The sequence below is a fragment of the Amblyraja radiata genome, chromosome 10 (genome assembly GCF_010909765.2).
Source record: "Amblyraja radiata isolate CabotCenter1 chromosome 10, sAmbRad1.1.pri, whole genome shotgun sequence".
In the NCBI taxonomy this organism is placed as follows: Eukaryota; Metazoa; Chordata; class Chondrichthyes; order Rajiformes; family Rajidae; genus Amblyraja; species Amblyraja radiata.
This window is the reverse complement of record NC_045965.1, coordinates 57,862,112-57,886,951: the sequence shown is the minus strand read 5'-3', so window position 1 is coordinate 57,886,951 and position 24,840 is coordinate 57,862,112. Positions and strand designations below refer to the sequence as shown.

General features: G+C 37.7%; 1 protein-coding gene across 9 annotated transcripts in view; it reads left to right on the top strand.

Moving 5' to 3' along the window:
* Positions 1 to 24,350, top strand: part of LOC116978002 (bromodomain-containing protein 3-like) — a 70,651-nt gene extending 46,301 nt beyond the window's left edge. For 4 of the 9 annotated variants that reach the window (XM_033028969.1, XM_033028966.1, XM_033028967.1 and 1 more), the window contains exons 6-12: positions 128 to 475; positions 8,608 to 8,736; positions 15,030 to 15,215; positions 20,617 to 20,801; positions 21,910 to 22,196; positions 22,289 to 22,408; positions 22,490 to 24,350. In XM_033028969.1, coding sequence (XP_032884860.1) covers positions 128 to 475; positions 8,608 to 8,736; positions 15,030 to 15,215; positions 20,617 to 20,801; positions 21,910 to 22,196; positions 22,289 to 22,408; positions 22,490 to 22,629 — 1,395 coding nt within the window. In that variant the 3' untranslated portion in view covers positions 22,630 to 24,350. The remainder of the gene's footprint in view (positions 1 to 127; positions 476 to 8,607; positions 8,737 to 15,029; positions 15,216 to 20,616; positions 20,802 to 21,909; positions 22,197 to 22,288; positions 22,409 to 22,489) is intronic. The other 5 variants (XM_033028975.1, XM_033028974.1, XM_033028971.1 and 2 more) reach the window with 5 other exon arrangements.
* Positions 24,351 to 24,840: the final 490 nt, after the last annotated feature.

Here is a 24,840-nt window from a genome sequence, read left to right as displayed (position 1 = left end):
AAATATTCAATTAGCTAAGAAGTTGATCTTATTTCTTATTAGTTATTTCTACCTATTTCCTATTCTGATTCTGTGTGCTTTTATTTTCAAAATCATTGCCCACTTTAACTGACTATTTTTGTAAAAGGTAAAGAAAGGTGTAAAAAGGAAGGCAGATACTACAACACCGACTACTACTTTCAATACAAGTAGTGAACCCTTGCCAAGAAAGTCTACAAAAAACTGTTCTCAGAAGTTAACCAGTCAGCCCATCAAGTTACCAACAAAGGATCTACCAGATTCTCAACATCAAGCTGGAAAGAGTGAAAAAATAATGGAACATTTGCAGGATTGTAATAACATTCTCAAAGAAATGCTAGAAAAGAGGCATGCTACATATGCTTGGCCTTTCTACGAGCCTGTGGATGCCAAAGCATTGGGACTTCATGATTACCATGATATTGTTAAACATCCCATGGACCTTAGTGCTGTGAAAGTAAGTTCATTTCATCTTCCCCTGCCCCTCTGCCCTGCCCAGATTCAAAATATTGAATAAAATTAGAAAGTGGTAGTTTATCAGCTATTTCAGAAGATGATTCCTGCTTCCTGTTCTGGTTTTGTATCCTGCTCATCCTATAAAATATTTAAGTCAAAATTTTGATAGCCTTCTTTCTATGTTGACTTTTCCCCCAAGGCAGGTTAATGCATTCATTAATTATTTTATGAAATGTTCCTTTGGAACTAGAGGATTTTTGTGTTCTTATTTTGTGTAGATTGTTTTTGCAATTAGGAACTTTGTGGAAAAGGAATTAGTTTGCATCCACTGCAGCAGACAGAATTAATCCTTCAGCAATGGTTAACAGAAAACAAATGCAAAGTCTTAATTTTCTATGGGATGCAATTAATACAAGTTTCAAAGTAGCACTTTACAAACTGACTAGGTTTGAGTAAGTATTGGGGCAGCATAGATGAATTAAAGGCAAATTAAAATTAAAGAATTTAGAATTATTCTACTCTTTGCAAAAGATGGCAGTGATACAAATTACAAAAGAAAGTAATCTAGTCTCCAATATTGGAAATTTTCATGATGTCCCAAGTATGTGTAACTTTGTTTTACATTCCTATTTGCTCATCAAATTCTGTTCTATTAATTTAGATTATTTGTTTGAAGTAGAAACCACAAAGGGTGAAGGTAGGTCAAATGGGAACTAATATTGGGCATTATTTTCTCTGCACTCTCCAGACACCAGGGCTGTTAAACTTAGTGCCATGGTGAAAACCAATTTCAATTCTGAAAAGGAGTGATTCTGCATATTCCCATCCAGATATGTTTCTCTGTTCCAACTGCAACTTTGTATTTGATAAGATTGTCTCTGGTATAATATTTAATATTTTAATGCAGATGACAGCTGCATTTCTTAAATGAGCTTCAGAAACATGTTGATGAAATGTCAGGTGACCATGAATTCCTCACACATGCCACCAGACCGCATGGAAAGTGAATCTGTTTCCAATAATTCTCTATGACTGGATAAATAACCAAAGACCCAAGCACAAGCAGTCCCGCCCAGGAGGATGACATGGAGAGACTTTGGAGCCAGATGGTGTAGGTACCCTTGTCGGAAGCAGCAAATCAATTGAAAAGATCTCCTTTCTTGATCCATCCAAAATCTTGCTGTTGGGTCCTTGGCAATGTATCTGCCATGATATTCAAGTCTACAACTGATTTTCTGGCAACTGATGGTCCGGCGCCTCTAATCTGGAAAAAATCATGCAAGTGCACTTGAAATCCACCCGGAAGTGCCCCCAAACATATGATATCTAGGTCGGGTTAGGCGGCCGATCTCAACCTCATCGGGCGTCCGCGCCGATTGACAGGTCAAATTTGCTCCCTCTGGTCGGTCTCTGCCCGGCCAGAGTGGCAGATGTGTTCCCATAGCCAACTTCCGAAGCTGACTTTGCGGGCTGCTATCCCAGTGCCAAGGTGGACCGTTCTGATACCGTTGGGCTCCTCTTGGCAAAATGGCTCATCCAGAAAGGCTCTGGAACCAACGGTGCTGGGATAATTGGTGGTTGACCTGCACTTACATTTTCATATTAGAGTTGCTCATTGCTTGCAACTTGTCTGATTATCTGCATGAATGCTGATCATATTTTTTCATGTATTTGTTTTTTTTTTTTTCCCTCCCCTGATCTTTCTATATTCCACCTTCAAAATAAAAATAAGGCAGGTTCTGAAAAGGATGTTCTGTCAAGAGAAGCTAGGACATGATTATGAAAACCTACCCAATGTTTTTTTCCTTCAGGAGGTGGATCGTGAAAGGAAGAAAAAGAATAATCGCCTAGTCTGTTTTCTCTTTAAATTCATATTGTGCATTGTCAGGTAACATTTAGCCAACCCTATTATTCAAGATTCAAGTGAAGACTCACCCCAACATTGCTATGCATTTAAACTACCAAAGGAAAGAAAATATTTAGAAACATCTTGCCTATTAAATAAATTGTAGTTGTACTGTGGTTCATTGCAGCCACCTTTGAGAGAGCTGGACCAGCTTGTGTGAAGTACAGAAAGAATATTGCATAAGATGTAGGTACTAAATAAAATATCAATGTTAATGGCGTCAATTAATATGGTTTGATTGGCCTAGAACAATTTGAAGAGGAAGTTTCCAGACCTTTTTTGTTAATTGTACTTTGAATTTCGATCCTTTTTTTACATTGTTCTCTTTATAATCAAAGGATTTATTGCAACATATAAAGTATCATAACTGTATGGGGCAAATTAGAAGAATCATCTTTTCCTTTCCAAATTTCAAGAAGATGTCAAATGATCAGATGCTGGTCTTTCATTGTGTATGGCTTCTCAGATTTTTGCTGCACAATCCACCGGTATTGATTTCAGTTTGCCACTACTTTAATTGTTGCTGACAGCAATATTGAACTTGCCTGAAGCAAGAGTGTTATCAATGACTACAAAATGAACACAGATCAAAAAGTGATTCTTATCACTGCCTCATTAACGAATCCATTTGTATTTCAAATCATTGTAATTGCTGTAATGCCTCCCTATAGAGAATTCCAGGAGTTTGTATTGTGGCTTTGAATGAGTAAAGAGGTATGTATTATAGTATGGAAGGACTACAGTATGATGGACATAAAATGCTGGAGTAACTCAGTGGGACTGGCAGCATCTCTGAAGAGACTCAGTGGGACACTCCAGTATTTTATGTCTATCTTCAGTGTAAACCAGCATGTGCAGTTCCTTCCTACACTGGACTACAGTATCTTTTGTTGGTATGACTTTACTAGTTCACTGGTGAAAACGAATAGACCAAAACCAATTTCTTTTTAGATCAAGCAGAATTTTGCATGTGCATTATTAGTTCACTTGCTGTTTAACTACTGTGTGAATTATGATATTTGCATGAATTGGTCTCAGAAATTGGTATCTTGACCCCGATTTTACCATTTTCTCAAATATTTGTCATTCTGCAGACAATCTTGTCCTCAAACATTTGAAATCCATTTTACCTTTGCAACTTTATTTCCAAAGTACATCAAAATAACAGTATCAAATACATGAATCAAGAATTTCTTTACAGCACCAGATCCCTTCCCCAAATCTTTGTATTGGTCAGCGTGTACAATTTGAACATAACACAAGTAACTATCCAAAGCATCTTTATTAATCTAAATGGTTAAAATATAAACTGCAAAAATCCTGGTCTATTAAGCTACAAAGAGATTGATCCAAGTCTATCGGAGCATTGCTTCAGATTTAAATGGTTCTACCACATTGAGTAGAACCTTAAGTGGAATTTAACTGAAGAACTTGTGAGCTTTTGTAAAATACTGTTTACTGTTCTTCTCAATTGACAATCGACTGGGTAATAGCATGATTTTGTGTAAGAAGTGGCAATTTTAAGTTGAATACAATCTGATATTTGAGTTCATGGATCGGCCAGAATTATTTAACTGCTTGTAATTATGGTGCTGGATCTTGATCCCAGATAACTAAGTAGTAGTTTTTTTTTGTTCTTTCATGCATCAATTCTACTCATTAAAAAAAAATAAAAAATGACAGTGCTGAGTAACTTAAAGGGTAAGGCAACATCTCTTAAAGTCCAAAAATCAAAGGTATTAGATAGTACGGTGAGGGCATCATATGGCATTTTGGAAACGATACAAGTTATCTACTGTATAAGAGTATTCCAGTGATCTGCTTAATCTGACCCCAGAAATCTGCAAGTTCCTGGAAGTGATGGCATTGTTGCTGTACTCCTCTGTCTCATTTCTACGGAAGTTAGAAATGTCAAATACTAGCCTGATATAGCTTGATGTTGATATGGGGAATGTTTAAAGGAGCTTTATATGGCAAGTACACAAAAATGCTGGAGAAACTCAGCGGGTGCAGCAGCGTCTATGGAGCGAAGGAAATAGGCAACATTTCGGGCCGAAACCCTTTATAAGGCAAGTCCTTTTCAGTGTGGTGTCTGTAAGATGCTACCTGGAGAAGTGGTGAAAAGATACATAGTAGCTACGTTTATGAGATATTTAGACAGATGCCTGAATAAGCACGGAATTTAAAGAAATGAATCGTGTGCAGGTAGATGTGCAGTTTAAATTGGCATTGTGGTTGGCACAGATGTTGTGGGCCAAATGGCTTGTTCCCAGGTTTTCCTATTCTATGTTCCTCCAGGGATGACATTTACAAAATGTTTTCATCTTTTTGATATTGGGTTCCCTATTTCTTTCATGTTGTATTGAATCTGCTGCAGTTTCGGTCTGAAGAAGTGCCCAGATCTGAAATGTCTGTCTGTTTTTCCCCCACAGACTGCTGACTGATCTGCTGAGTTCATTACATTACAATTACATTACAATTCAATTTATTGTCATTTGGACCCCTTGAGGTCCAAACGAAATGCCGTTTCTGCAGCCATACATTACAAACAAATAGACCCAAGACACAACATATTTTACATAAACATCCATCACATTGCTGTGATGGAAGGCAAAAACTTATCTCTCCACTGCACTCCCCCCCCCGATGTCAGAGTCAAAGTCAAAGCCCCCGGCGGGCGATGGCGAATTGTCCCGTGGCCATTTAAGCCACGCCGGGTGATGCAAGGCCGCACACCGGGTTCTTGATGTTAGAGCCCCCGGCGCGCGCTCGCAAACTCCCGCGGCCATTCCAAGCCGCGCGGGGCAGTGATGTAGGCCCCGCTCCAGGAGCTCTTCAACCCCGCAACTCGGGCGGGAGAAGTCGCCGTTGCGGGAGCCCTGAAAAGTTCCTCCAGTAGTTTGTGTTTTGCTCAAGCATCTGTAGTTTCTTGCATCCACAATTTTGGTATTAATGTCCTTTTGGCAATTGTAAATTGTCCCGAGTGCGTAGGATAGTGTTAGTGTACAGGGTGATTGCTGGTCGGTGTGCACTCAGTGGGCCAAATGAGTTTTTGGTTAATGTCTTGCATTGGTTCAGAAAATTAGTTTCTCAGTTTTTGACCACTGTAAGATAAAAGTGACAAAGTGAATGAAGAAGGAGATGTGACTATAATCCAGTGGCAAAGTAATCCTCTTAAATGTTACCACCATGTACACCCAGCTCATTGGAAGCTTGGAGGTACATGCCAATCTACCTGTAAGTGTATATTTGTATTCTTTGTAATATTTATCTCGTTTTTGTTCTGGTTATCAATGGTGACAAAGAAAGGATACAGGGATTTTCTTTTTCTATCTGAACAAATTGCTTGGAAAAAATTCAGAACCCATATCAAACATGGGCTGACATGATATGTATGTGTATTCATTTTCGACATTGCATGCTGTTTTGACACCAAATTACTCTGCCTGATTTAAAAAAAATACTCATAAAGCCTGCCTCTAAAAGTTGGCCGCGATTTTGCCTTTAAGGACTTAGTGTGTTTTCTTATTTCATGATGCTGCATTATTTATGTGCACAAGGGAGATGAAGGAAGCCTATTTTGCAATCTTCCTGAAAATGCAAGTACAAATGTAATTGTTCTGGTGCATATGACAAATCTCTCAACACTTGAAATGAGGTTTGCACTTAAATATGATTCCATCAGGCACAACGTCTGATTGATAGGACAACCTACTTGCACCCATGCTCAACATGGCTCAAACAAAACTGCTGGTCTATAGAGCCGGTGTTCAAGAAGGAACTGCAGATGCTGGAAAATCTAAGGTACACAAAAATTCCAGCATTTTTGTGTACCGGTCTATAGAGCCGTTGTCCTCTCCACCCTGTTGTATGGACGCGAGTCATGGACCACCTACAGCAGACACCTTAGAGTCCTGGAACAATACCATCAAAGATCCTTACAAAAGATTCTGAGGATCAGCTGGGAGGACAAACGCACCAACATCAGCGTTTTGGAGGAAGCCAACATGACCAGCATCATCACCGCAATAATGCAGCACCAACTTCGATGGACTGGCCATGTCACCCCCATGTCCAACACACGTCTCCCTAAACAAATCCTGTACTCTCAATTGAAGGAAGGTCGGTGAGCCCCCGGTGGGCCAAAGAAACGCTTCAAGGACAACATCAAGAACAGTCTGAAGAAATTCCACATCATATTGAGCAACTGGGAGCACATTGCACTGGACAGGCGCTCCTGGAGGAAATCCATGCAGGAAGGAGCTGCATGTCTCAAAATGGAACTACGCTGTGTCGCAGAGACAAAGTGACAGCACCGTAAGGAGAAAGAGAAGGGGGCTCGACGACTACCTACCACTGCCAATCTCAACTGCCCACGTTGCACCAAGGTGCGTGGATCGCGGATCGGCCTCTGCAGACATCTGCAGACCCACAAGTAGACAACCCTATGGAGAGGAGAGGACAGTCGTATTTGTTTCGACTGACCGCCGATGATGATGACCCATGTACCACCCTGTATTGTGACAGTGTCATACAACTCAGTCATATATAATCATCGCCACAGAAAACCGGAACGGAGTCTCTGGTCGCATCCTTGGGTGCGAATTGGACGGAGCAACTCCCGGGAGTGTTCAATGACATCTTTAATCTCTTCCTACTCCGTTCTGAAGTACCCACTTTCTTCAAGAAGACCACTATCACCCCAGTGACCAAGAAAAGCAAGATCTAATGCCTTAATGACTACCATCTAGTGACCTTGACATCTACCATCATGAAGTGCTTTGAGAGGTTGGTTATGGAACACATTATCCAGCCTATCAAGCAACCTTGATCCACTGCAGTTCACCAACCGCCACAACAAGTCCACGGCTGATGCCATCTTCTGGCTGTACACTCATTCCTGGAACACCTGGATAAGAAAGACACCTATCTCAAACTCCTATTCATAGACAACAGCTCTGCTTTCAATACCATTCATCCCCTCGAAATAGCTTGATCAGTTTTGAAGATAAAATTTTAACAGTTTTAATTTGTATCTGAGAAAGTACTCCCTTGATTACTGTAGAAAATGAAGCAATCCATTACCAAGTGCTGGAGTAACTCAGCCAATTAGACTGGAGAACGATAAGCCACATTTCTGAAGAAGTGTCCCGATCCAAAACGTTGCCTATCCATGTTTTCCTGAGATGCTGCCTTACCCACTGAGTTACTCCAGCACTTTGTCTTTTTTTCCCATAAACTAGCATCTGTAATTCCTTGGGTCTATGGTTTATGACATACTTGGTTTGATAATTAAACCCACACTTCAATAAAAATGTGTATGGCATAAGCTATTGCAGTGGTCTGAAACCTGTGTTCAGTTGAACTCTCAAACATTTAATCCATTGCAGGGTCTGAAGCATTTGAAGTCTTTCTTGCGTTCATTGTTTCAGTGAGTGTTGGGCAGCAGTTGAGTGCTTATGAGACGCATGCAATGTTGGGCTGAAAAGTCATTCTGGGTTAATGTGCAAGTTATTGGCCCTCTAACAAATAATAACTTTCCGAAAGCTTTGACTGCAGTGTACTGAATTTTTGTTTTCCTCTTGCTGCAAGTATGCATCTGCTCTTGTTATTTAGTCTTCATTACAGCAGTATTTTACTAATTCAATCCTTGTACACTTCCTAATGCAAACTGGACAAGTGCTCTGTCTTTCCTATGTGTAAATTATAGAGCTTGCTCACCTTACCCAAGATGTGAATTGATCATTGCCTTTGTACTTAAATGTGTTGGGTGGGTGTAGAATTATATTGTTTTCATTCGTGAAAATTGTGTTTTGAGCTTTGTGTGTTCTTCGTGTTTGATTTTCTTGATCAGTGAAGTGAATTTCTTTTATTGATGGACATTTAATCTTGACCAGTATTAATAACTGACATGTGTAGGAAGGAACTGCAGATGATGGTTTACACTGAAGATAGATTAATAGATGGATGGATGGATGATGCTAGAGTAACTCGGCGGCCCAGGGAGCATCTCTGGAGAGAAGGAATGGGTGACATTTCCAGTCGAGCGTCTGAAAAAGGATCCCGCTGAGTTACTCCATCTTGTGTCTATCTTGGTAACTGGCACTTCCAGGGATGGTGCTTCAGTCTTCAATGAACAGAAATCATCATTAAACATTTTAATGTATTACATTTTTCATGCATTTAATTTTCTGATAGTTCTGTTTCTCCATTTTTGTTTATATAAGAGAAAATTGGGCAACCAAGAATACAAAGATAGAGAAGAGTTTGCTGGAGATGTGCGACTAATGTTTTCAAACTGTTACAAGTATAATTCACCAGACCATGAAGTTGTGATCATGGGCCGAAAACTTCAGGCGAGTATTGAGCATTCATACACACAATTTAATTATTTTAATTATAATTAATAATGGGGAAGGCCAATAGTCTTGCTGATATGCATCACCTAGTCAGACTGCTATATTTACTCATTTGGCCTCATCCCATTCGAGATATTCCCATTGTTCCCTCACCTTCAATGCAATTTAAAAACTAACTTGTTTTTCTTTCCCTGTTCCCACTTCTGACAAAGGCACCCAAACCTGAAACATCAACAGTTCTCTCCACAAATGCTTGATCTACTCTGTGTTTCCAGCATTTTCTGTGTTTATTTTGGTTTTGGATTTATTTTTCATTCACTATAATCTCCAGCAGAATGGTTTACATTGTTTATCAAATTTAAAAAGTCATGGAGCTTGATTGAAATTAAGTTAAAACCTATTATGGTTCTGTCTCATGGAAGAAATATGTTATAACACTGATTTTGGCAGCAATGTATGAAGGAAATTGAAAGTCGATACACGTATTTTGGTTTGTATAATGGGCTTGATACAATCATATATTTTATATCTTTCATTTTGACTTGCAGATAAATTGTTCGTGTTTAATACTAGGACCAAAAACTGAAATACTTATTTAGAAAGTTGAGTATTTATCTTTCTAGAAAATCACCGGTCTCTGGAAAGGTTTTCTGTTCTGTGTGATCTTTATTTGTTCAGGTTCCATGAATTTTAAAAGTAATAGCCCTTTCCTTTGGTATCAATTTCTAGTCCTTCCTACAGTAGAAAGTAATGAAATTTAATCCTGACCCAGATTTTTAATGGATTTTTCTTGCAATCCTCTACCTCCACTGCCCAATGACTCACTTATCTAATATGAATGTGGGTGTACATGGTATACAAGTCATTCACAGTTAACCGGTTTTCATGATTCTCCTTCCCTCTTTAGGGAAGGCATATGGTGTGGTCTACAGTATTTCCTCAAATAGATGATCGTTGATGAAGCAAAGACATATTTCACTCCCTCAGTCTTGTACACTCACAGACGCATATGTGCATGTGCCCATACATTTTCTTTTATCACTGCACCATCATCTGCCCTCAACAACTCCATTTCTATAGCTGAATGCAAATTCACGGTTGGAAAAGAAAGCATGGATCAACAACTCCCTATTACCCTCCCTCCGGGAAAAACCAAACCGGCAGTGATTAATTTTCTGTGAAAGAAAGACACTTCATTAACATTTTTTTATACTGAGATTAAACTAGGGACCATAATGGAAGAAAAAAATATTTATTGTACTAGTTTCCTTTTTTGTCTCTTGGTTTAATGTATATTTGTGTAAACATCGCCATGTACAAAGCACAACTTACTAAATTTGAACATAAGATGTTATACGAGACTAACATTTCAATTTGAGACTAATAATTATATCATTAATGGAATATAACCATTATTTCCTTCCCCCCCATAAATTGCTTGCACTGAATTTGAAACTTTTCTTTTAAGGAAAGTACGGAGCTAATAATTTTTTTTTTTTACCAAAAGCTACGGAAGTCCTTCGATGCTTAGCCACATTAGGGTGGCTATCACTAACTGCACTAATCTTAGCTGTAGTTTTTTTCTTTTTCAACCTTTTACACATTACTAATACAATTTTTTTATTATCTCTTCTACCTTATAATATATTATATTTTGTATTTGGAGTGGAATTACATATTTTATTTAGGGAGATATGTTCGGATGGAAAACAGACTAGATTTAAAACTCATCTACCTGATGTTCAAGTATAAGGTAGGGTTGAGGGTGCTGAGCCATCTGCTCTAACCACTCTAATCACAAGATGCAAGACGTGAATAGGAAAATTGGGGGTGAAGGAATTAAATTCTGTAGTTGGAATGTTAAGGGAATTAATGAACCTATTAAGAGAGGCAAAGTGTTAGCTCATTTAAAATCATTGAAAACAGATATAATATTTCTCCAGGAGACACACCTGAAAAAGGAAGCACAACATAGATTTAAAGCAAAATGGATTGCTAAAGCGTACCACTCCTCATTCTCACATAAACCTAGAGGGGTTGCAATATTAATTCGTAAAGGTATACCCTTTAAACATATATCAATGATAGAAGATATTGAAGGCAGATATATTGTAATAATAGGGGAGTTATACTCAAAAAAGGTGACTCCTTAATGTGTATGGACCAAATTTTGATAGCCCCCTGTTTTTTAAGAGAATACTTAACAATATCCCGGAATGTACACAACAAAACTTAATAATCGGTGGAGACTTAAATTGTACATTGGATGCTTATTTGGATAGATCATCAACTCAAAGAAAACTAAAATCCCAATCAAGTGAATTTCTAAACTCATATATTAATACTACCAACATTAAGGATGTTTGGAGAATTGAAAACCCATCGGGTCGAGAATATTCATTTTACTCACCAGTACATAAAACCTACTCAAGGATAGATTATTTTTTAGTAGACTCAAAACTTATCCCATTTACCTATAACTCGCAATATCATAATATCATAATCTCAGACCATGCTCCACTAACATTTATGATTAAACTAAACGGAATGGTAGAGACACAGCCACAATGGAGACTTAATCCCCAAATCTTAAAAGAAAAGGTATGTAATGAATACCTCGTAAAACAGATGTTTTTTGAGGCTAATGATAGCCCTGAAATCTCTGCTTCCCTTCTTTGGGAAACATTTAAAGCATTTGTGCGAGGAGCATTAATCTCTTCTCAATCATTTCTTAACAAAGAGAATAGGGCCAAACAACAGAAATTGGAAATGGAAATAAGGCAATTAGACATAGAAAATGCAGCAGCACCATCCATGATAAAACACAATAAAATTGCAGTACTGAAATATAAATTGAACAAGATATACTCAGACCAAGTTATAAAACTTTATCAACATACAAAACAATTAAATTTTGAATTTGGTGATAAACCACAAAAACTAATAGCGAGACAACTTCGTAAACTGGACGGGGAAAAAACAATTTACAAAATTAGAACAGACAAGGGAGAAATACTAACACTGCCTAAAGATATTAATGATAGATTTTTACAATACTAACAAAAATTGTACTCATCTAAAATGACAGAACAATCAGCAGGAATGGAAACATTTCTACAGAAATGTAAGCTTGTGGGTTTAGATCAGAAAGAGAGAGAATCACTAGGTGCTGAAATTACGATAAAAGACATAGAAGAGTCAATTAAATCTTTAAAAAATGGAAAGGCTGCAGGTCCTGATGGTCTAAGTTCTGAATTTTATAAAACATTTTATGATCTGGTTTCTCCACGTCTACAGACACTGTACAAATATGCTTACACTCAACAGAAACTCCCAGAAACTCTAAATGAATCTACAATCATACTCTAACCAAAAACGGATAAGGATCTTGAAGACCCAGGTTCATATAGAGCAATAGCCCTTTTAAATACTGATCAGAAAATACTAACTAAAATTCTATCTCATAGATTGAGCTTAGTGATTAACAAATTAATACACCCCGACCAAACAGGTTTTATTCCAAAACGTTATTCATTTTATAATCTGAGAAGACTATTCAATATTATATACTCCAATAGAATTCCTAATGCAGATCTAGCAATTATTTCGTTAGATGCTGAAAAAGCATTTGACCAGGTTGAATGGCCATATTTATTTTCGGTGATGGAAAAAATTCAATTGGGAGAGAAGTACTGTACATGGGTTAAATTGTTATACTCTAATCCAACAGCTAGAATATTAACAAACCAAATGTTATCAACTAAATTTAACCTCTCTAGAGGTTGTAGACAAGGATGTTCACTATCCCCACTATTATTTGCTCTTGCAATCGAACCCTTAGCAGAAAGCGTTAGAACCCATACAGGAATATACGGATATAACACTAGAGAAACAAGGAATAAAATTTCCTTATATGCAGATGATGTACTAATATATATTACAAAGTTAGAAACTAGTATTCCAAATCTATTAAATTTAATAACTCAATTTGGTCAGTTCTCAGGATATAGAATTAATTGGAATAAAAGTGAAATCATGCCAATAACAAAACTCAATCTACATACATTACAACAATCCCCTTTTAAAATAGTTAAAGATAAATTTAAATACTTAGGAATCTATGTAACTAAGACATACCTCTTTATTTCAACTAAAATTTCCACCCTTACTGAATAAACTACACAAGAATATTCAATACTGGAAAACACTTCCCATTTCAATGCTTGGTAGAATTAATGCTATAAAAATGATCTTCTTACCGCAACTACTGTACCTATTTCAATTAATCCCGATATATATCCCAAAAACCTTTTTCAAAAAAGTCAACTCCATTGTTACAAGTTTTATCTGGGATTATAAGAATCATAGAATAAGTAAAAAACATTTATGTAAGTCAAAGATAAATGGAGGTTTGGCTTTGCCAAATTTCTTGTTTTATTTTTGGGCAGTCCATATTAAAAACATGAATTTCTGGCTGGAAGAAATGGATCAACAACCAGATTGGTTAAGGATGGAAAAGGAAGACTGTTTACCTTTTGAAATTGGACCGATCATATTTGCTACCACAAAACTGCACAAAAAAACCTATAAGGAGAACCCCATAATACATAGTGGAATACGAATTTGGAAACAATTAAAAAAAGTTTTAACATTGAATAATATACCACTATGCCTTCCCATTGTAAATAATCCCTTATTCAAGCCATCCTTTTTGGATAAGGGTTTCACACAATGGAAAAATTATGGAATTAAAAAGATTGGACATCTTTATGGGAAAGGCACTTTTCTTTCATTTCAGGAGTTACAACAGAATCATGGACTGCACTCAAATAATTTCTTCAGAAATCTACAAATTAGAGATTATGTTAAATCTAACACACAAGTCTACAGGACTAGGGAACCAGAAATCCTTGATGAATGTTTGAACAAGCATCCTAACTGAAAAATTAATAGCTTATATTTATAACACCCTCCTAAACAATGAGGTACCACCGACGGAACCATATAGACACACATGGGAAAATGAATTAGGTCATCCTATAACGAAAGATTTGTGGGACGAAAGTTTACAACATATACATCAATGTTCGTTAAATGCCAGACATGCTTTAATACAATTTAAAGTCTTACATAGATTACACTACTCTAAAATAAAACTAAATAGAATCTTCCCACAAATCTCTCCTATTTGTGATAAATGTCTACATCTAGATGCTAATTTAACACATACGTTTGCAAATTGTATAAAAATTAAACATTTCTGGATTGATATTTTTGAAATAATTTCAGAAGTTATTAATACAAAACTGGATCCAAACTCAAAATTAATAATACTTGGAATAGCAGAGCAAAGTTTAACACTCACAACAAGCCAAAGAAATTTCCTCGACTACAGTATAATAACCGGGAAAAAATTAATATTAAAATTTTGGAAAGGCCCTACGACCCCCACAATTAAAATGTGGATTGTGGAAATGTCGGAGACCCTATATCTAGAAAGAATTAGACTTGTCTTAATGGACAAACAAGAACTTTTTGATAAAATATAGGCGCCATTCATTAATTATCTGACGGGATAGATTGGCCCGGCACGAAAACCCAACTGAAACTTGAACTCAGGATTAGATGAAAAGTCATACTTTATAATCTACGAACCTATCTCCAATGACGTATTATAAGTAATCCATTCCACCATTTTTGTTTTTTTTGATATTTGTAACTTTTCTCTCTCTTTCTCTCTTTTTCTATATTTAAAAAAAAACACTAGAAGTAGAAGTAATCGACAATTGAAAATTTTAATAATGTATGACTGATGTATATGAAAAGTTTTTTTACTATAATATGCAACTATACTTTATAATATGTCTACTAATAAAAATATTATTAAAAAAATAAATTTAAAAAATACATTTCTTATATGCAAATGAACTGGTCAACTGTAATGCTGGAACTGTACTTAAAATTACAACTTTAAAACATAAATTACTAGATAGCCATATTAACATGAAGCTGTCATTTGGATTTGGCTTTCATTTGGCGACAGATTCAGAGTTCCTGAGGATTATTTTGCTCTGTATCACATGACCACATCCACAAAATTTGTTTTAATTTGGTGGAGACTTGTGTACTTTAAGGATTAGTCTGAAATTATAAATTCATCAAAATGTGTTGCTTTCAATTTTTAATTTGTGTGGGATAAGTACATAAACTGTCATTTTGAGCTTTGCATAAACACTTTTACAGTATCATCTTTTTTACTGACATACACATTAATTCTCGCACTTGCACAGGATGTTTTTGAGATGCTTTTTGCTAAAATACGCAAGGATCCTGTAAAAAGTGCAGTTTTGGCACAATCTACAACTTGTATCACTGAATCAACAAGTGACAATGGTGGTGAGAGTTCCTCTGCTGAAAGTACCTCCCAAAGTTCAGGAAAAGAGCAGAAGAAGTGCCTTGCTCAGCTTCAGGACCAGGTAACAAAATAAGCGGTGTAAATATTGTTAAATGGAATTTATTCGTTTCATCTTTGCCACTTATCTCAACTCTGTCTTTTCCCATTCATAGATGTGTTTGTAAGCTTTGCTGCATTTCACCTTGATTTTAAGATTTAGTGCAGTCTCCCAGGATTTCCTAATAATTTGGATTTGTCATCTAAGAACATTCTTTTTACAGTCTTGTCATCTTTTTCTCTACATAATAATCAGAATCTATTACTAACAGAGTCTAGTATATTGTTAGATGAAGTTCTAGCCATTCTGCATCTGCTGATAGAGCTGTAAATTCTGGCACTACCTTTAGATATTTAAGTTATCAAATCTATGTCCTGTTTCTAACGTCAGAAACTTTGGGTTATCAGACTCTAATTACCGGACTCATACACGTGTAAAGATACAACACATCTTTATTAAACACTTACAGCATTGGATATGCTGTACGCTACATGTCCGAACTGCTACATCTACTGCCTGACGTAGTCGAGTTCTTAATGTTATAAAGCATGTACTCGGTGGGGTTACTACTAACAAGCACTATATTGGCTAGCATGCTATAGCCGATCTACATCTCTATCTGTAGAGAATAAAAGAAACTACGGTGCCTTAAACAATATACTGAGGGCATGCTAAGAATATGCTAGCAAGATTATACAAAATCGCCATATCTAACGGGTGGCCTGCAAACCCGTCCAGCCCTCGTGCGGTAGGAGACCGCTTCACCTTCTTTCGCGGGAGAACAAACGGTACGACCGGCGATAGCTCGCTACAGTTAGGAATAAATTTACCCATGTAGTTAACCATGCCGAGGAATCGTTGCAAACTCGTGACATCGGTGGGAACCGGCAGTTCGTTGATGGCTACAATTTTCAGTGGATCAGGCTTGAGACCACTGCTGTTGAACACATGTCCGACGTAGGTGACCTCAGGAACTCGAAACCTGCACTTATTCTGCAAACAGTTGTTCCATGGTGCGCTGAAACACTTCACTGACAGAGTTGATGCCGAAGGGCATCCTCAAAAATTTGAGACGGCCAAAGGGTGTGCCAAAAGTAGTGAGGTTGGATGATTCTAGGTCTGATGTAATCTGCCAAAAGGAGCTTTTGGCATCCAGGACTGAGACCACTGCTGCGCTTCCAATCTGCGCAGCTACGTCATCTGTGGTTCTCATTGGGTACTGGGGGTGCTTGATTGCAGTATTCAGGTCTTTGGGATTGATTGATTCATATCTCCTCTTTGTTTTTCTTAGTTGCAAAGACCATGGTTGAAACCCAGTCAGACGGGTCGGTAACTTCGGCAATGACTCCCATTGGGACCATGCGTTTGAGTTCATTGTGTATTCTTTTACGCATGGCATGTGGAACACGATGTGGTTTCGGACTACAGGTGTGACTGTAGGATCCACAGTGATTCGATACTTAACAGGCAACTTGCCAAATCCATCATCAAACAGGTCTTTGTACTGGGAGAGCAGTTGCTGTGCTGGCTCATCAGTGAGGCACGTCCAAAATACACCAGGCCTAGGTCGTGGCATGCATTGATACCAAGCAGATTCTCCGAGTTTGATTTTACAATGTAAAACTGCAGGGTGCTCGTCTACCGTGCACTTTAAATCAGCTTTTTCCAATGGGTGTAAGACCTCTCCTCCGTAAGCCCGGTGCGTGGAGTAGTCCTTATGCATTCGTTCAGCATGTCAAATTTTATTAAACTGCCTTATCGACATGACGTTGACCTTTGCCCCCGTATCCACTTTGGCGAGCAGGGCCTGCTATTTATGAACACAGTCACTTCAGGGTCGAGTAGCTCGTTAGACGATAATAGGAGGGATTGAATGACAGAGCTGTTATCAGCAGTGTCTGAACAGTGCTCATGGGAGGATGTTTCGAACTCTTGGGAGTCAGCATCTGAGAACTCTTGTTGAAGCAGGTGCAAGTTTGTCCTTGAAGCATCGGCAGCCCCAAGGGAACGACACCATTTCGCGAAGTGATTTAGCTTTTTACAATGATTGCAGGTCTTTCCATAAGCTACGCAGAACTGGCGACCCCTCGCATGAAAATAGTTACAATTCTGACATCGCGCATCAGGCACATTAGGGGCTTTGCGGGAGGAGTAGTTAGTAAGATTGACGTTGCGTTGCTGTCGTGGGCAGAAAGAGACAGGACCAGCATGTGGTGCAGTAACCTCCGAAATTCGACACGAGTGAATCGCTTGGTCAAGAGTTAGTTCGGTGTTGCGAAGGAGCTTATCCATCCTTTTACTATCGATCATGCCCCCGACAAGCTTATCTCTCACAAGTTCATTCGTCAACTCACCGAAGCGACAGCGCGCAGCCATGTGTTTTAAATCGCTGATAAATCGTTCGACAGGCTCGTCAACCTGCTATGAACAGGCATAGAACTTTGTCCTTTCAATTATGCGGTTTGGCGGCAAGTCATACAGCTCTCTGAATTTTCTGAGTAGAACCACGGGGTCATTTATGGTCTCGGCAGGCACTAGGACCTGCCCGTTGCCATCCAAAACAGCAGGCGCAAATTCAAAATTGTCAGCACGATTCATTGGACCCTCTAGATTAAGCAGTAGTGATGCTTTCATATCAGCAGGTTCATTCCGATGAACAATGCGGATATAATAAGTGTAGTCGCGTTCGAAAAGAAGCCATCGCTCAGCGATGTCTGAATTCAAGATCAAAGGGCTCGGTCTGCGGCAGGAGTTAGCCATAACGGAAAGGACAAAATGATAAAATAAAACTGATAAAATATAAGAATCCCGGTAAACTAGCGAAGTGAGTATGAGTCACTGTCTGACACCATGCAATTACCGGACTCGTACACGTATAAAGATAGAACACATCTTTATTAAACACTTACAGCATTGGATATGCAGTACGTTACATGTCCGAGCTGCTACATCTACTGCCTGACGTAGGCGAGTTCTTAATGTTATAAAGCATGTACTAGGCGGGGCTACTACTAACAAGCACTATGATTGGCTAGCATGCAATAGCCGATCTACAGACTCCATTTACCTTTCGTTCACCCAAGCAGTTAGTCCACTGTCATAGACGAAAAATGCTTCATAGTAGCGCTTACGTTGTCACCTTCGTCAAGACAGTAGGGGTGTGATTATGGATGTGTGACATTACATGCCTTTTAAGGCAGGAGATGTCAAAACAACTAGTGCCCCATTGAATATCACTGAATTTGAACATTTTTTAGTTTTGCTGTTCTTTAGTTTCTCTGTACAATACTTATTTTCAAAATAGGCAGCCTAGCAAAAGATGCAGGTTAATCATCTGTAAGATCATTTTTTCTCTTTCTCTTTGTCCAGTATTGGTCATATTTGCTCATATTTTTTGCAATGAGTTATCAAAACTGTCTGCTTTCGATCTCCACGCTTTTGATCCAATAAATATTATGTGCCAATGCTATTAATCTTGTTATTTAAATAGTGTATTTCCTATTTTAAAAAGATTCATCTCTTTGGTATTATTGTAGGATTTGATTAATAGCGTTCTAGATCAAGAGCAGTATCTTCAGCAAGAGGCTGATTGCACCAATGTGCAAAACGGAGAGATACAGGAAGTCCTGTTTACCAGCTGCAATAAGACTTTTTAATGAGCACAAATAACTGCACTTTTTTTTAAATTAATTGTATTTTAACTTGTATTTTAACGTATTTTAACTTGTTATGTATGAAAGCGTGGTGTTATGTTATGTTTGTCTTGAAGCTGTCGTGGCAAATAATTTCCTGAAAAGGATTATTAAAGGAATATTCTATTCTATTCTATTCTATTCTATTCTACCTCCTGATGAAACAAATGCTGGGTTAAGATTTTGAGAGTGGTTATCAAGGGATTTTAACATAAGGCCACTAATTTATTACCATAAAGTAAATTAGAGTAGGGTGATGATAAAGAGACGAGGGGGAGGAATCTATTTCGGCAATTTTGCTAAACTCAATCTAAACTTCATTTGGCAGGGCAAAAGATTGGATTGCGGGGATGTAAGAATAGAATGTCTTAAGAATAAGGGGCAAGCCATTTAGAATGGAGACGAGGAAACACCTTTTCTCACATCCCCAGTCAACTGCTCTACATCGGCGAGACCAAGCACAGGCTTGGCGATCGCTTCGCCCAACACCTCCGCTCAGTTCACTATAACCAACCTGATCTCCCGGTGACTCAGCACTTCAACTCCCCCTCCCATTCTGATTCCGACCTTTCTGTCCTGGGCCTCCTCCATGGCCAGAGTGAGTCCCACTGCACATTGGAGGAGCAGCACCTCACATTTCGCTTGGGTAGTTAACACCCCAGTGGTATGAACATTGACTTCTCCAATTTCAGGTAGTCCTTGCTTTCTCCCTCCTTCCCCTCCCCCTTCCCAGCTCTCCCACAGCCTACTGTCTCCGCCTCTTCCTTTCTTTTTCTCGTCCCCCCACATCAGTCTGAAGAATGGTCTCGACCCGAAACGTCGCCTATTCCTTTGCTCCATAGATGCTGCCTCTACCGCTGAGTTTCTCCAGCATTATCGTCTACCTTCGAATTTTCCAGCATCTGCAGTTCTTTCTTAAAAATAAGACTAGAATGTGTTCAGTGTTGGAACTGAGAAGTTGGGAAAAGTAAGGAATTTGACAGAGTGGTGGGGATTTTTAGGTTTAGTGTACACTTGACAGCACGCATGGTAACTGGGATTAATTAGCTGCAGATATAAACCCCACATAGATTCGTTTAGCGTAATCGTGAAAGCCTGGTTCAAACAAAATAAAAATAGATGTGTTCCATTTCTGTTTACAATGCATTGAAATAAGGTAGGAAAGAAGAGGCGACGGGTGGAGGCATTCATTAAAAATTCTGATGCATTATTTGGAGATAAATCAGAAGTACTGTATTCAAAGGAGAGATGTTACTAAATCTAGGTGGGAATTATCCTGGGTGCTGAAGTCTTCTTGCTTATAGCGTGCACAGCCTAAAATTGTATGTCAACTTGCCCTATTTGTTTGCGCACGTCGGGTTGATTGCATTAGTTGAAACAGGGTGGACCACGTGAAGGTTGCAATCTCCCACCACGGTGCTAAAGTGAGCATGGAAATATTCCTATTCCTGTCTTATAAAGTTGCTTTATATATGGGGAGGTATCAGAAGACTGGAAGACTTATGGACACCCCACTGGAATATCTTTGGCATGCCAAAACTTCAGAGGGTGCAGAGAGGATTTGTTAAGGTACTTGTGCGGGGGTAAACTGCATTAGTCATGTGCAAAGACTAAAGCAAGATGACAAGTTATAAATTTACAATTTTGATTTGCAAATCTGTGTGAAATTACCATATGAGGAGTCAGTTTTGCTATTTCTATCAATATAAGATTTATTCTATTATTTCTGCCAGTTGAAAGCAGTACACGAGCAGCTTGCGACATTAACACGGACCCCACTCTCTAAATTGAAGAAAAACAGAGTCAAAAAAGGAAAAAAGAAAAAAGATAAAAAGAAATCAAAGAATATTGAACAGAAGAAAGTACAATCGAAGCAGTTGCGGCAAAAAATAATCAAGAAAGGCTCTTTGGAAAGCAGGTACAGTTGGATTTTGATGCATTGTTTCCACCTTGTGTTACTTTGCAGGTACTGATTCATCTAAAAGCACCACAGTTAATACAGAGTGAGGCAGTCGTCAAGGAAGGAGGTTAGGAAAGCATGTATTTATAAATACAATAACAATGCTTGCCTTTAAACTTGATGAAATTTGACCATTTGTTGGAAATCTAAGTATGCTGATGCTGCAAATGTGAAGTTGAACAGAGAATGATGGAAATACTTAGTAGGTATTGCAGAAAACAAGTGATTTTTAAAATATATTGCCCAGAGAGTGGGATGAGGGAATAATCTCATAACGTGAAATGTGGGTTGCCATCGTGTAGGTTGTGGTGGTGGTCATTCAGTTGATGGATAATGGGGGTAGTTAGAGAAGAGTGAACAAAATGCAATGAAGAGAGAATACAGACCAAAGAAATGTGAAAAAGTACAAATGCAAGGCTGTAGTACACTTCTAGGAGGTCAGTCTGAGGCTTAATCTGGGCTAATATCACTGATTGATCATTTGCAGCTGAAATTGCCAATTCTGATACTGAGAAAGCTATTTACCTGAATTTGTAGAATTCCATGTTGAGTCACAAAGCGTGGAAATGGGCCCTTTGACCCAAATCAACCATGAGTTGCGACTATTTGTTTTTTTGTTCTTGGTCAAAAGGATAAGCCTTTGGACAGGAGATACATTGTCCCAGATGTGAAATTGGTATTGCTGGTCCAGTAACTAAGCAGATTTTAAAAATGGGCAAAGATCTGATCTGTATTGCTCTAATTTTACAGTCCTAGGAGTTGATATTTTTTCTCCAAACATCTAAAAGCAATTTTGTTGTGAATTACATTTCTTTCAATTACAGAATGTAACATTCATCATGTTGAGCACTTGCGGAGTATATGTGGTGCTTTTAGTGATGGCCAAAAGACATTTAATTAATCTTAATATATGAGGCATCCTTTTGAGGTTGTGTGTTTATCAAATTTTAACATCTAGTTTACAATCAAGTAGTACTAACTGTGGCACTAAATATTTCTTGCACAATTGCCATTGATCAGGAATATTTAAATACTATAATGCTGATGCGTGTACTTTATTATACAGGCAGTTAAAGAAAAAGAAGCAACGAGCTTCTGTTTACGATTCAGAAGAGGATAATGTTAAGCCAATGACTTATGATGAAAAGAGGCAATTAAGTCTTGACATAAATAAGCTTCCTAGTGACAAACTGGGGCGTGTCGTCCACATAATACAATCAAAGGAGCCATCGTTGAGAGACTCTAATCCAGTCGAGATAGAAATTGACTTTGAAACTTTAAAACCCTCTACGTTAAGAGAGCTGGAAAGATATGTTATGGCATGTCTAAGAAAGAAACAAAAAAAACTTGATTGTGAGTATGCCATTCATTCTCTTGCATGTATTGTACCTATTTAGTGAGGTAGATAGTTTATTTTCCTATTTTGATGGTGTCACATTGTGTAGCTAAGAAAGCTCCAGGAAGATCTAAAGAAGAAATTCAATCGGAGAAAAAACAAGAGCTGGAGAAAAGATTACAGGATGTGAGTGGACATCTGAATTCTGGAAAGAAAGAAACAAAAACATGTATGTACTTAATGTGCTTGTGCTGTAACGGTGTGCTGTTCATCCTTTTCTGTGGATTCAGTATGCATTATTTATTTTCAGCAGCTCGGAAGAATAATGCAGCAGAAGAAATGGGTGAAATTTCCCGATTAAGTGAGACCAGCAGTTCCTCAGACTCTGAAAGTGACAGCAGCACCAGTGACTCTAGTTCTTCACTTAACAGTGATTCTGAACCAGGTTAGATGTCAACCTCTGTATGTAATGAATACAGCCAGATGTTTAATATTTCCAATACCACTGTCTCCCACTATTGTTGCTCAAAGTGACTCTCATTGCAACATTTATCATGGAGTCATTACAGAAAACTGAGATGGTTAACTACAGTCTTGCTTGACACAATATTGGAGGCTGGAAGTATCTCCATTGGAAGTGGAAAAAACTATTGTGCACATCAATATATTTTGTGAAATGCAATGTCTTTCATTTAGACGTTGAGCAGAAAAGTTCATCGCATCTACATCTAAAACTGATTTTTTTTTTTCCCCCCGTATGATGTATAAACCATTTAAGATGTCAGCCTTCTCACCCAGGAAAGGAATGTTGAGCAATGTAGTATTCCTTGTAAATGTAGAACACAAATTTATATGTAAGTAACACTGAAATGTTTGAAAATGCACAGCAAAACTGAATCCTTTAAGATAATTAAGTTATATGTAAAATCTTTACTTGGCATACGGAGTTGTAGAATTATCATTTCTCTTCAGATCCTGGGTGACTGGCTTTGTATTTTCAGCATTTCTTACATTTCTCCCTTCTTGCCAGCCAAACAATTAACATTGAGTAAAACTGTAAACTAAATTCTTATGACTTGCAAATGATTAACTGGAGTTCACCATTAGCACTTTTGTGATTTTCTGTGTTCAATATATTTGTAAATTGTGATTTTTGTTGCTAGAGTGCCTAGGTATGGCATGAAAGAACAGTTAAGCATGTACGTAGAAGTTGTGACATGTCATTTGAATGTGATTTCATACCTCCCTGCCAATGGTGTAACTTCACCTGAATTGTGCCACATTGCAGTTCAACCTTCTTGAATAGTTGCTGTTTATAGTTGATGCAATGCTAGGGATAATAAATAGTTTGCAATTATCTGTCGGAAAATTGAAGAGCTGATGTTCATGTACAGCAGTAATTCACGGTGAATGATTCGGGCAGCGGTGTGCGATAGAAATTATTTAAATGATCATGGTATGTTTGAATATATGATTGGTACACTTGCATCATCTGTCTAATTGAACAAAATGACTACAAAACAGTGCATTTGTTTTCATTTTTAGACTGCCATAAATATTAACCATCTTTTATAACAGACTGAGTTTCTAGTAGATGGTAAATTGTGTTGTTTCCTAATTCACACCTGATCTACAATATATGTAGTTTAATCACCATCATAATAGAATCGCAATTGGTCTTTGATTATTATGATATTAATGTATCATTGCTATAAATTATTAGAGCATTTTGCATGTATTGTTTTCTCCAGTTTGAACTCTGCTGTTTGATCTTTAATTTATTTCTTTCAGCCTATGCTAGGGTCACTTGCCTGTAAGTTTTTTGTATTCGGTAGATTATAAGTCTTTAGGACTGAAGTTAAAATCAGTGATCTAAACTTTGCTAAATAAGAAGTTTTCATTGAAACCTCTAGTTTTCCTGTTTTCTGACTTTATTTTTGGAGAATTTGTAGAATTAAGAAGTTAATTGGAGATAGTAATGGAACCAATATAGCCATTCGGCAAACTTATCTTGTACAGATATGTATGTAACAGTGGTAAATTTTGAAAGCTTCAATTTTTTGAAAATGTGTCGTATGAAAGTACAACTTGGTGTACAGGATTTTGTTTTTTTCATTCAATGTTTACACTTTCTATATTTTATGACATGCAATAAACGTACTGAAATCATTTATCTTGTGTTAGATCTGATGTAAATTTCAAAATCGTTGACGTAATATGGTCATTCATTCCATAGGTGACAACATGCTTTGTATAAATATAATTAGCTTCATTTAAAGCACCATTAAAACAGACTTGGAGATACCTGAAATGTTTTTATTAGCTTTTACTCTGCTTCCTTTTAATTGAAGGAAATAAAAGGGACGACGTGGATTTGCAAGCATTTATATATGTAAGTTAAGCGCTCAACCATGAGTGAAGAGGTAAGTGTTCCAAAGAACTTGCCAATTACTTCCATAATGAGCTAAATTAAATAGCTGCACTTTTTAATTGTGGTGGAACATAAATTGATCATCTCTATTTCTAAAATAGGACAATTGCTGGCTATTTTCCCCTTTTCTGCCCCTTTTACTGATTTTAAAGAAGGAACACAGCCATCAAACTATTAAACACAACGAATAAGCTATGAGTTCTGAACTGCAAAAGACTATTATTATTTGT